A 12849-nucleotide genomic window follows, 5' to 3' on the forward strand; every position below is an offset into this window, starting at 1 on the left:
TTTCTATAGCGAATCAGAAAGAGCCACGTAAATGGCTTGCAGACCTCAACATCCAAAGCCTAACCCACACAGGATCTGGCCCCCGACCCGCAAGACTTGGAGATTCGCAGTAGTATTAGTATTACCGCGCGACCACGAACTCGCGCCGTTGTCTAATCCTATACCCGTGTACCAGCTCTTCTCCACCGCTCTTCTCCTTTCTCTCGATCGTGATCCCTAAAAAAGGTCTCTTTCCTTCTCTTCTCTTCTCTTCTCTCGATTGTGTTTTTCCTCACAGTTCTTTGCTTGTTGTTTGTGTTTGGTTTTTTTTGCTGATTTTCTTTCTAATTGGGAACTATGGAAAGCAAGGTTGTTGTCTATCTTGATTCGTTTCCCCATTGAAAATACCGGATTTGTGGCTTTCCTGTGCTTGATTCTGTGATTTTTATGGGAGATTATTTTAGACTCCATTTTGATGATTGGCGTCGAGGTTTTGTTGGGATTCGTTCTGTTTTTTCTTTTGATTTATCCCCTTTTTTTGGGCAATCGAAAGATTTTTTTTTCCAGAAAATAGACGTATGAAATTGTTTTAGTATCAGTGTTGTTTGGGGTTTGATGATTTTCGCTTGTGTTTTTGTTTCATTGGTGACCGGAGTTGGTGGGTTGCTGAGCATTTGCATTTGTAATGTCTGATTCGAGTTAAAATCATGCCTTCAAACTTGGTATTATGTTAAGATGGTGATTTGGTGGTTTATTAATCGCTAATGCTTCTCAATGCAGGTTGAAATGTAGTCTATCTCTATAGTTATGTGATTATTTCGGTTCTTTGCTTTGTGCGCCAGTGCGCGTGACAGTGTGAAGATCTTTAATGTATTTGCTAAAACTTTATGATATTCTTGGCCAGATTGTGTGTTCTGTTTCTTGTTTTGTAGACTATTGTATTTTTCATGTACAATATTTTGATAGCTATATTGCTGATGTTCTGAAGGATAGTTGGTTTAGGATGGATTTATCTTTAATGCAGAACCATTTGAAAATGTCTTGATTTTTTCTTTGCTCTTGGTTCTTACTTGCAGTGTCTGAATCAATGAAGATTTGAATTTTGTGGAAATTCATTGGTACCACTGAGGGATTGCTGGTCCGGTTTGGGCTGGCTTCAGCTATCCAACACGGCTTTAAGAAACAAAACCCGTATTAGAATCAGTAGGGGAAGAGAATGCTTACAAGGTTTCCCTAAGTTCCTGATTGCTTCCCCTTCTTTCCACGGTGGTCGGGGTGCCCTACCTTCAGCTGGCGGGCATCCTTCAGATCTAACTTTCCTTGCTGGTGGTGGTTCAGAAGTTTGATCAGGCTCGTACGATCTAGCTTTAGAAAAACTAGCAAACTACGTAAGTTTTTTGTTGTATATATCAGTATGGTGTCAGCCAAGCAGCTTGAAGGTGGTTACTCTTTTGTGAAGGCGAATAGTGGTAATGAGCCGTTGAAATGTCATATTGTGCCTACAAAAGGTATGTGCTATGATTCTTATTTACGTGTATGTATGTTTTTTTTCCTGGATTATTTCTTTGCGTGTAAACTCTGTCACCAGTGCAACAATGTAGAACAAAGCTAAAATCAGGCAACCATGCTTTATGTGCCCCATAGCACCTTTTTTTAAGGATCACATTGGAAAGTTGAAATCACCACTTGTTGGGTTTGCATTCAGTTGTGAAAATATGGATGCAAATAATGTGGATAATTATGATAAGGTGCAACTATCCATATCTAAAAACTCAAGAAGAGAGAAAAGAGAGTTTGAGTTCTGCAAAAACTAGATTTCAGCTCAAGGGATAGTGTTGGAGTTGAAGATTAAGACACAAGGAATTGTAATTGATTCACTTCTACAAGGATTAGGAGTTTTAGGAGGTTTAGGATTCTTATTATCATATGTATGTAGGTGGTGGCTTATGTTTTTATATGAGAAGGATTACTATATAGAAAAAAGTGAGATTATAGTATGGGTTGGTGTGACTCTTTTGTACTTTAATTATCTCATTGTTTAGTGAGTTTATTTGGTGCCCCTTGGTTTTTCCCTATTTAGGTTTTCTACATAACTCTTGTCGTCATTGTGGTGTTTGATTGTTTGTTTTTTCTTCTTTGTTGATTGGGTATTTCAATACCATTATGTCAAAATATCCTCACTCCTTCCCAACACTGCCGACTACATCTCTTGATTTTATTTTCTCATTTGTGGGCTCAATTGTTAATCTTGTTTAATCTTCTCATTTTTATTAAAAATCAATACCAGTAAGTTGTCATCTCTAATGGTCAGTAAGTTGACCTTTCTGGACCTGTGGTTCTTTAGATTACAAAATATATATACGGCAAGCAGAACTGTTAACTTCATGGCTTAGTCACTATCTAACATCTCTGGTGTGGTCATTGATAAAAGTATAATGTTGTTTACAAAGAATTTTGGATTTCTGTCTCATGGATTTCACTCATTTGATCATGTAAATTTATTCAACTCCATCAGTTCTGAATCTTCATCCTAGTTTGAAGCATTATTATTGCCACTTTTTTTTATCTTAGTACGAAGAATTATGGTTACAGCTTTGGCAGTTATACCCATGACTACTGGAAAAAAAATTGTCATAACATATTTTGGAAAACTTGAAACTAAGGCAACTTGTCTGGCTTTTTCTGTATGCTAGATTATTCCCTTTTTATGGGTATTCGCGTTGGAGGACTTCTATTTACCCAATTGGAAAATAATTTTAACATGTGGCACACATTGTTGACCAAATATGATTTACACATGATAGCCATACAAAATGATTTTATTTATTCTGGATGTTTCATTGATATAATTTGTTCATTCAATTCATCCAACAAGCATAGACTCTATATTTTGTAATTCTTTATAGGAACTAAGGTGGTGCTCTATCAATTAACGGCATCTCTTGCTAGAGGACTTGCTGCATGTGATGGTCTTTCAATTAATGAAGAGGCAAAGCAGAGTTTGCTTGGTGCCCTCCTACTTGCTCAGGTAAATTATCAGCTACAATGATTTGTGCACTTTGCGTTCCTTGAGGACCTGCATTAATAATTTAGAACACTCTGACCTTAAAAGTGGGAAGACTGCTCATGGAATGGCCAGTTCGACTATGATGTAACAAGCTGTGAAACAAAGGTGTTCTTTTGGCACACCCTGGGATATTTCTTTTTCTGGTTTTGAATGGTTATGGTAAATGTGTCATACCTAGTGCCTGTGCAGGTGATTTGTGGTGGGAAGAAATTTTTTGCTCAGTTGAATGAGAAATGGAATTCAAACTCATCAACACCAATTGAGAACCAAGTCATCCAACCTCTGGGACCTTCAACAAGAAAAAATGTAAAAATCCACACAGAGGATATACTTCTGTGCATTGCCAGGGGAGAAAATGAGAGCTCGGTGCTTATGTCTTCAGCTATGGTGCCACAAGATGGAACTCTGGTCATTATTAATGTGAGCAACATCAATTTTTTCTCTTCACTATTTGAATTAGTTACTCAGAATTCTGATTATTATTTATTGTGCTTCTAATTCTAGCCCAATCCGATAGAGTATGGCCATGTGTACTTGGTTCCATATGATTTCTGTCATCAGGTGAAGATGTTGGACAAAAGATCATTGGAATACATCACCCAAATAGCTGTTGAGGTTGCAGACTGCTCCTTCCGTGTGTTCTATGAACACGTACCTTTAGCAAATCCAGTTGCTGCATGTTTTCAGGTAATGAACTTATTAATCCAATGAAGACTTGCACAAGTTGAAAATTGCATATATTTGTCTATGCTAGTTCATAATGGAGATTGCTAGTTGATTCTAATACCCATTATTATATGTCGACTCCTCGTTGCCAAAGATGTTTATATACAACTCTTTCTTCATATTGTGTGCTTGAAAATGAAGCAACTTCAAAAATTTAAAAACAAGAACCTCCAAATCATGCCATGCTTTTCTTGACAATGGTTGTTATGGCTTCTTACTTCAAAAGTATATAATCTAGTTACATGCCATTGTTTCCACATACTCTGCATGGTCTAGTTATGTCTATGCTCATGCTTTGATCTTAAATCCAGGCTAATTTCTTTGAAAATGCATTGCCCGTGGAACTTCTTGAATTAGCCCCTGTTTACGGTAATGTGCTTGACAAAGGGGTGCACATATGCGAGGTTACTGGATATCCACTGAAAACCTTAACCTTCACGAGCAATGAAAACCTAAAGCTGCTCATTACAGTCGTAATGGAGATTTGCTCCGTCTTAGAAGAACGCAATGCTGTGTTCAGTTTGCTCATTACAGATTGCGGCAGAAAAATTTTCTTGTTTCCTCAGGTTGTCACTTGTCACTTGTTTTCTCAGTCTCTCATGTCTTCTCTCTTTTCTTATTCATACATATGACATATATTATTTTATTAATATTGCAGGCCCAATCTTCGTCTACAGTCCACTTATCTGCTTGGGAATGCGCAGGCTACTTCGTATTCAAGAAGGCATTGGAATTTGACAACACATCCGAGGATGAAATCTCCAAGATCTTGGCTTCTGTTTCACTTGATGATGGAGCTTTCCTGGCTCTGAAACAGTTATGCGGTAGTATTTCAAATAAACTTGTATCTTGAGACAAAAAAACTCATTATTCATCTCTCATCTCAATTCAGTGTCCTGTGGTCTGTGTTGTGATTGTGTATATCCAGCAGCATTACAACTTTGAAATCTATGCTTCCTCGTTATGTAATGAGATACTTTTTTTAACTGTTCCACCTGAACATTATATAAGTGATTATGTTAATTTTTGAAATTAGTGCATAGTAACTAACAAGGATTGATAAATTTATTCTCATCATGACTGGGTTAATATACTATTTATGTAGAACTAACTTATTTCCTTGAATGTATATAAGCACCCAAATAAATAAATAATAACAACGTTGAAAAAACAATAATAAACAAAGGTTTAAAATCACAAGAGTTACCTATTATAGAATAAAAATTTAAAAATTAACCGTAATTAAAGAATAATGTCGCGTTCTTAGTAAGCAATGGGCTAAGCCCAAACATAAAAGTTTCTATTTGGAGGCCTTTTTCACGCGCTTGTGAGATTCGGGAAGTGAGATAAAGAGCCCAGGAAAAACGAACTCTAGGGTTGGCTATATATAAGAAATCTCCGAATCTTTGCCATTTCCCAGCTCTTCAGCAGAGAGGAGGAGCGGAGCAGCATCGAAGCACCAAAAACCCTAGAGTTCACTCTTCTGTTGATCTTTATTGGTTGTCAGGATGCCCCCAAAGGCCTCCAAAGCTAAGGAACCTGCGCCGGAGCGGCCTATCCTCGGCCGTTTCTCGTCACATCTCAAGATCGGAATTGTAAGAATGAATTTTTGTTTGTTTGTTTATTTCTTGTTTTGTGGTTGAAGCTTATTCTATTGCAGAGAATGGTTTGTGATTTCTTTTGTTTTTATTTGAAAAAGGAATGAATCTTGGATTTCTTTTTGTTTCCCTTGCATAAGTATACGTAGTTGTTTTTGTATTTATGGTTTAATCGAAGTGCTTGGAGATCATCAATTTGTCAAATTTTATGAGCTATATCTCTTGAGTGTTTTCACCACTGGGAATCTCGGAGCCTTTCAAGATCTATCTCTTGATTATTGGATTACTTTATGGTTAATTTGTGTTAATCTTGAGTATGCTATCACTGATGTGCTGCAAATATGATTTATTTATTTTTTTCCTTTTCTTGTTCTTATATTTGAGGTTCATGGACCTGCAGGTTGGGTTGCCTAATGTTGGGAAGTCTACTCTTTTTAACACACTCACTAAGCTTTCTATACCAGCTGAGAACTTCCCTTTCTGTACGATAGAGCCAAATGAAGCGCGTATTAATGTGCCTGATGAGCGGTTTGATTGGCTCTGCCAATTGTATAAGCCAAAGAGTGAGGTCTGTTTACTGCATATTTACATTATGATCTGAGAAGTCATAGCCGATTCTGATATGTGTATGATTTGAGCCCATATCCGCTCATGTGAATGTCTTACTTTATTACGCTGCTTTTTCAGACTACATTGCTTCAAATATATTTGTTATGCTTACCTAGCCGTTATTAAATATTAGCCTGAGATTTGGTAAATAATGTATTTAGAAAGTACTCCGGATTTCTCTAGATTAATGTAATTTAATAATATTTAAATTATGAAAACTTTTGTTCATGATCTGAACTGCTGCAACGGGAAAATTTCATTATCAAACCCTGGTTAATATTTCCCCATGAACAATGCTGGAAGAGTACTTTGATGGTCATTTTTTTGTTATATTTATTATTATTAGTATTATTATTACCACTACTGTTCCTCATTAGTCTTGCGTATCTTGAACTTTCTATTGAAACCTTATTAAATATTTCTTGTGCAGGTGTCAGCTTTCTTGGAAATACATGACATTGCTGGACTCGTGAAAGGAGCCCATCAGGGACAGGGTTTAGGAAACAATTTCCTTTCTCACATTCGTGCAGTTGATGGAATTTTTCATGTTTTAAGTAAGTTTCTGGCTTTATATCCTTTGGGTGACAAAATCGTACTGTATAACATTCAACACAATGAGATTTCTAACTCTGACATAAAGATTCAACAAGCCATCTGTAAGAATCGATAATGTTACAAAAATAAATGAGATTTGTAATCGATAATTGTCTAGGATTTGTAATCACATGGGATTTATTGTCTTGTATAATGTTACAAAAATAAACTGCCATTTAATCTGTTTTTTGTGTTGTTGTTGTTGTTGTTGTTAATCATTATTATCTGAATCCTAGTAAATGAGTTTAATTGTGGTTTTATAAGTCATCACTGATTTATCTTTTCATACTTTCATCTGTCATTTGCTACTTCAACCAACTATCAATATGGTGTTTCAGGAGCATTTGAAGATCCAGAGATTATTCATGTTGATGACATTGTGGATCCAGTTCGGGATTTAGAGGTCATTACGGAAGAATTACGACTTAAGGTATTTCATATTCATGTTCTCAACAAATAGCACTGCATACCTTCGTTATGAAAGAAAATTTTCTACATATTTTCACCAATATCTGCATACTAAGTGTCATTTATTAATTTTGTCATGTTTGTGAGATTCCATAGCTTTTCAGTTTTTCTATGGACAAGTATATATTTGGCTTTTCTTTCATTTTAGTAGTGGATTGACAAATGGGGGGCAAGCTCTTTTAGAAAAGAATCTAACCTCCTTAACTCCTTCCTGTAAGCTTGCATTTTAAGAATACAATCCTCAACAGCGGATGGTTTTTAACTCCTAATTTCCTTTTTCTCCTGACTGATTAGGATATAGAATTCATGGAGAAGAAGTTGGAGGATCTTGAGAAGAGTATGAAGAGGAGCAATGACAAACAGTTGAAAATTGAGCATGAAGTTTGTGAGAAGGTGAGCTTGTTTGTTATTTTGAAGCTCTCTTCGGAATAGTGCGCATTCAAACTTGTTAATGATCTCTCATCTTGTTAGTTTTTGTTTTTGCATTTGGGGTGTGATTTTTTTTCTTATTGTATACGTTAAGATGGCATTAGCTAATCTTATATTCATTTGATCTATATGTTTGAAAAATGTATCATTCTAATTGTAGGAGAATTACTTGCAAACTTGTAAATGTGAAAAGATCAATTTCTAATATTGCTTGGTGTAATTTTCTTTTCAATGTCATTTTGTATTATTTTTTCCCTTTGATGCCTCTATCAAAGCTTGAATCCTTGGGTTGAATATTAAAAATAAAGCAGTGACGCTAAAAGATCTTGCAATCATATTTCTCCTGCCGTCTTGAGTTTAGTCAATATGGATTTGCTTTCTATAGTCTAAGCTCTCTGTTTAGTTCTGTATCTAATTTTCTCATATTCTTTTTTTTATCAAAAATTTATTACTTGATACTCTGAAAATAAAGGAAAAAAGGTTCAACATAGTTGCAAATATTTACTCTTATGTATAGGAATGGATGCAACTTGTGCTGTTTAGGGATACATATTCTCAAATTATCTTGTTTTATTGATCCTTAGAATTGTCTAAACTTAGTACTTTGGATTGAACCAAGGATGGCAGGATGTCTCTTCATGTTTTGTTTCTGTGATACAGGTTCACAAAATTTTTGCATGATATATATATACCTCAGAGTATGCTGTGTGGACAAATCCTATTCTATTTGACTATCTATGTACCATATCATTCTGTATGATGTCCAGTGCTTTGGTCGGTAATTGGTATCACATGTGGTATTTTAAGCTTGGATTTAGACTTGGTAACCACTTTCTAGGAAATGATTTTTATGGATATAATTTATTGCAGGTTAAAGCATGGCTTACTGATGGGAAAGATGTTCGCTTGGGAGATTGGAAAGCTGCTGACATTGAGATCCTGAATACTTTCCAATTGCTTACTGCCAAACCTGTTGTCTATTTGGTAAGTATTAAATTTTATGTTCGAGATACTTAGCTCTTGTTCTATATTCTATTAGTTTATGACGTGCATTCATTTATTTCTATGGTCTAACTTGGTGGTTACCCATAAGGGACAAGAGTCTTTGGTGGTGATTCTATTCAATCTTTTTCTTTAATATATATATATATATATATATATATGTTCAGTTGAACCTTCTGATGAGAATGATGCTATTTGCGCAAAATTGCAGAGCAGGAGGAATTTCTTATTTTTGAAATAATCAGATATGAGGGTTTTAAGTACTGAATCTTCTAAAATGGAAGAGGACATTTCACCTTATAAGTAACTGGTGAAAGGAGTGTGGTTCATTTTTTATATCACTTATGTTGTATTGGTTTTATTTTATCTGCATCTAGAAGTAAATTTCTTATTGTGCGTGAGATGCTATACTGGTTTTGACTTTCTTCTGTTAACTAAAATTTGAAATATGCAGAAGGAACTTTGATATGTCAATATCTTCTATTGATGAGATACCTTTGATTACTTCAAAGCCTGCGAGTTTTTACTTCATCATACGTTTTCTCTGTTCATTTTCTATCTGGTTCTAACTATAATCTTGATTTATGATAGGTGAATATGAATGAGAAGGATTATCAAAGGAAGAAGAACAAGTTTCTGCCAAAAATTCATGCTTGGTATTTTTTTTTTAATTCATTATACATACTATAGTTGTACCCACCAATCTTAAATTTCTTCAATTTTAGTGTGATTCTTTTGGATGCATCAAACATCATCTTGTACAATAACAAAATTAGCATTTCAACTTTTTGTGTGCATAAAATCTTGAACCTTTGGGACATCTTTTGTTTGTATACCATGTCAATTCCTAAGGGAGATTCCTCAAACATTCAGGGTGCAGGAGCATGGTGGGGAACCTATTATTCCTTTCAGTTGTGTTCTTGAAAGGAATCTTGCTGATTTGCCAGAGGATGAAGCTGCCAAATATTGTGAGGAAAATAAAGTACAAAGGCAAGTGTTATAACTCTCATGATTATGTTATTACTGCCAATAACAATGGATGGTTGAAGAATTAAAGATGCTGAATTTTGGATTTATTTTGTAGCAGAAAATAGATGCATAACATTGCACATCATCTTCCCAAAGCATATATATATATATATATATATTTAATTTTAGTGCATTGACCTTTTTCTCCTCATGACTACAAATACAATTCATTGGTTTTCTTGCTATCCAGTGCCCTCTCAAAGATTATAAAGACAGGATTTGCTGCTATCAACCTCATATACTTTTTCACTGCTGGGCCGGATGAGGTACTATCTTTTAATATAATATTTAGCCCTTTCCATAATTTGCTAAATTGATGTGCGACATGCAAGTGTGTTTGCTTCTTGGACGCAACAACTTTATTTGAGACAGACCATAGATTTTTGTCCCTCATCCATTTTTCAGTTGACATAAGCTTTCTTAGTCTCCTACTTGGCTACTTTTGGTGCAAAATTTAAAATATTTTCAGTTAAAAGCGTGTAAATTGTATTGTTACTCTTGATAGAAACCTTTTGTAAAAGAAATTTTTTTACTATTTCTTATGAAATATTGTAGGTATGGTAGGAAAAGGATTGTAAAAACTTGAGAGCATGGGCAAATATCGGGAAATGCATGAGCTAAATAATGATCATCTTGTTAAAACTCACTGCTAACTTAAATAGGTTACCTGGGTTACCTTAGACAAGCTCATACCCAGTTCCCTTGACTTTCCAGTTATTTATAATAGTCAGAATTGAAACTTTGTTGAAGGTGTTGGTTTTTGAAACTAGCACAACAACCTTTTTAAATAGATGCATGACCAGGCTAGGAAGGCATGTGTACAAGGTTTCACTTGAAAAGATGTGTTCGTTCCGAATTGTTCTGTGGTGTCCATTTGGTGCTTGGAAGTTGTTAAAATTCGACTTGCTTGGCACTTTTAGCACTGGCATAAAGGAGGCTGAAAGGCACTTCCGTATTGTGTGGTTGAAGATTAGCCAATCCCTTAGTTATAGTTCACTTTGTTATAAATTGAGAAGCAGTTAATTTTGTCTTAAGGTTGAAGTATCTCAAGCCTTCCATTGCACATGCAGTATTGAGTGAGGTAGGAGACCTTTTTTTAAATTATTATAAATGTGACAAGCCAAGGATTGAATGCCCAACCTCTTATTGGGGAGAGATAAAATATCACCTCTCCTATTGTTGGAGTGGTTAAGATAGGAGACTCATCAAACTTCTTGAGGGCAAAGTGTGATGGAAATATGGCAGGCTCTTTTTCCTCAGTCTGCTGTTTTATATTTTAATTGAGATTTTTACCAACACTGGCACCTTGCCTGCTTTACAAGGTTATAAGCCAGATATAAGCTTTTTGATGTTACATATTTCATCATTTGTTCTTTTTTTGGTTGGATGCTTTGCATTCTTTCTGGTTGGCAACCGTTTATTGCTCCAAGTACTTAGTAGACACAAGACTGGTTCATTTGTTTGGCCAAATGGATACACCTGACATGCAACTTACTGTTTTTTCAGGTGAAATGCTGGCAAATCAGACGCCAAACAAAAGCTCCTCAAGCTGCTGGGGCTATACACACTGATTTTGAAAGAGGTTTTATATGTGCAGAGGTAAATTTATGCTCTCTATGATCCCATTAATGCTAAAAAGAACATTATTAAACATTTAAAAGGAAATGGTACACTTTTGCCATCAGGCCTTTCTTATATTTAGATTGCAGTGTGTTAATAATGTTACCATAAGTGATTGTAATCACGTAGATCAATTTTGGTTTTGAATCTGATAATCATTAATGAAAAATTATCAGTACTGCTAGTTCTGTTGTTGTTTAATGACTAGGTTAAAAAAGATGTAGAATTTCTTATGTATCTTTTCGATGGAAATTTACTGTATGACCATGTTTTGCATGTCACACAAGTAGGTTGAATATGTTTTACCTGCCCTTCCACTATATATAGATCCGGAGGTAAATGCCTTAGTTTTTGTTGATAATAATAATAATAATAATAATAATAATAATAATAATAATAATAATAATCTGATGGTTTTGTGGCTTATGTTATAATTTAAAATTTTCCTTTTGCTTCTTTTTGTAAAAATACTGTCCTGTTTAACTAATATGTTCTTTTTGTTTTTGGTTAGATTGCCATTCACTCAATTGTCAAAAGATAACCCATAATTTGGACTGCACCCCTTGCTATATTTTGGAGCACTTAATTGCAAAAGCTTATATATTAATCATTTAGCCTATTTGAAATGCATCAATTATTGGTTCTTACTCATAAGTTGTTTTTGTATTTAGGTCATGAAGTTTGATGATTTAAAAGAATTGGGCAGTGAAGGAGCTGTCAAGGTATAATTGCTGATATCCATATATCCCAATGTATTTCAATTTTGGGTGTTGGTTTTGCCAGTGAGTCAATTTCTGTTATGGAAGAGGTGTTTTACACTTAAGATCATTTTCCTTGTTTTATAGGCCGCAGGGAAGTACAAACAAGAGGGGAAGACATATGTTGTTCAAGATGGGGATATAATTTTCTTCAAATTTAATGTCTCCGGGGGTGGCAAAAAGTGAATGCTATCAGAGGTGAGTTTCTGCTAGAAATGCTGTACCGTGGATGATTTGTCAAGCATTTAACCCAAACCTCACCCCAACCCTTCTCTTATTTTTTGGTTTCTTTTCTGCTTGGCAGTTTTTCTGATGTAAATCAACTTTAATTAAATAAAGATGCATTAGGGTAAATATGCAAGTAATTGTCTGTTGAACTTTTATCTGCTCTTGAGCTACCATATTTCCATCAGAAGACCAAGGCAGTTATATGGACTGTGTTTTATTCTAATTTCAATCAACTTGTGCCTCAATGAATTGTCTGGCCTTTCTTAGTGCTTTCTCTTTGCTGGATTTGATGTCAGAGCTTTTTAATGCACACACACACACACACACACCCAGAGCTAACTTGTTAATAGATTCTCATCTTTAGAAATTAAACAGATTATTCTTTTTTCCCACAGGATTCCAAGTCAGCTTCCCTGAACCATCTGGGATATTTTCATAGTTTCCTCAGAGGGTTCATGGATTCTTATTATGATACAATCAACCATGGATTGTTGAGTACTGTAGATGCATTGTCACTGGAGGCACCTTCCTTTGAGACTGATAAAAGCAGGCGCCCTTGATCTCCTGAAGGTCATTTTAGGGCTGCCCTTTTCCATAAGAATTGATTTTGAGTGTATACATTTTTCATCAGAATCTTGAGTAAAGAAAGTACTTTATCTGAATTTGTTACACTAAGATTTGCGAATTTAAAATCATCTACTTTTATTGCTCATGAGATGATTGTAAATGCTGTTTGACAAAT

General features: G+C 35.0%; 2 protein-coding genes across 4 annotated transcripts; both read left to right on the plus strand.

Annotated features, from left to right (window-relative positions):
* Positions 1 to 87: 87 nt before the first annotated feature.
* On the plus strand, positions 88 to 4758 carry LOC120250706 (GDP-L-galactose phosphorylase 1-like). Of its 3 annotated transcripts, none has more exons than XM_039259541.1 (8): positions 89 to 225; positions 1056 to 1487; positions 2886 to 3007; positions 3092 to 3151; positions 3236 to 3466; positions 3551 to 3733; positions 4084 to 4338; positions 4431 to 4758. In XM_039259541.1, the coding sequence occupies exons 2-8, from the start codon at positions 1394 to 1396 to the stop codon at positions 4623 to 4625; spliced, it is 1140 nt and encodes a 379-aa protein (XP_039115475.1). In that variant the 5' UTR covers positions 89 to 225; positions 1056 to 1393; the 3' UTR covers positions 4626 to 4758. The 3 variants fall into 3 exon arrangements, with proteins under 3 accessions (XP_039115477.1, XP_039115475.1, XP_039115476.1); XM_039259542.1 differs by lacking the exon at positions 89 to 225 and adding an exon at positions 283 to 348; XM_039259543.1 differs by lacking the exon at positions 3092 to 3151 and having other exon boundaries at positions 88 to 225.
* Positions 4759 to 5176: 418 nt separating this feature from the next.
* LOC120249886 (obg-like ATPase 1) lies at positions 5177 to 12822 on the plus strand. Its single transcript, XM_039258578.1, has 13 exons — positions 5177 to 5367; positions 5771 to 5938; positions 6410 to 6533; positions 6912 to 7003; positions 7336 to 7434; positions 8341 to 8454; positions 9064 to 9128; positions 9346 to 9462; positions 9692 to 9767; positions 11008 to 11100; positions 11793 to 11843; positions 11967 to 12077; positions 12503 to 12822. The coding sequence occupies exons 1-12, from the start codon at positions 5281 to 5283 to the stop codon at positions 12063 to 12065; spliced, it is 1185 nt and encodes a 394-aa protein (XP_039114512.1). The 5' UTR covers positions 5177 to 5280; the 3' UTR covers positions 12066 to 12077; positions 12503 to 12822.
* The last annotated feature ends 27 nt before the right edge of the window (positions 12823 to 12849 follow it).

This window comes from Dioscorea cayenensis, chromosome 19 (assembly GCF_009730915.1).
Source record: "Dioscorea cayenensis subsp. rotundata cultivar TDr96_F1 chromosome 19, TDr96_F1_v2_PseudoChromosome.rev07_lg8_w22 25.fasta, whole genome shotgun sequence".
NCBI lineage: Eukaryota > Viridiplantae > Streptophyta > Magnoliopsida > Dioscoreales > Dioscoreaceae > Dioscorea > Dioscorea cayenensis.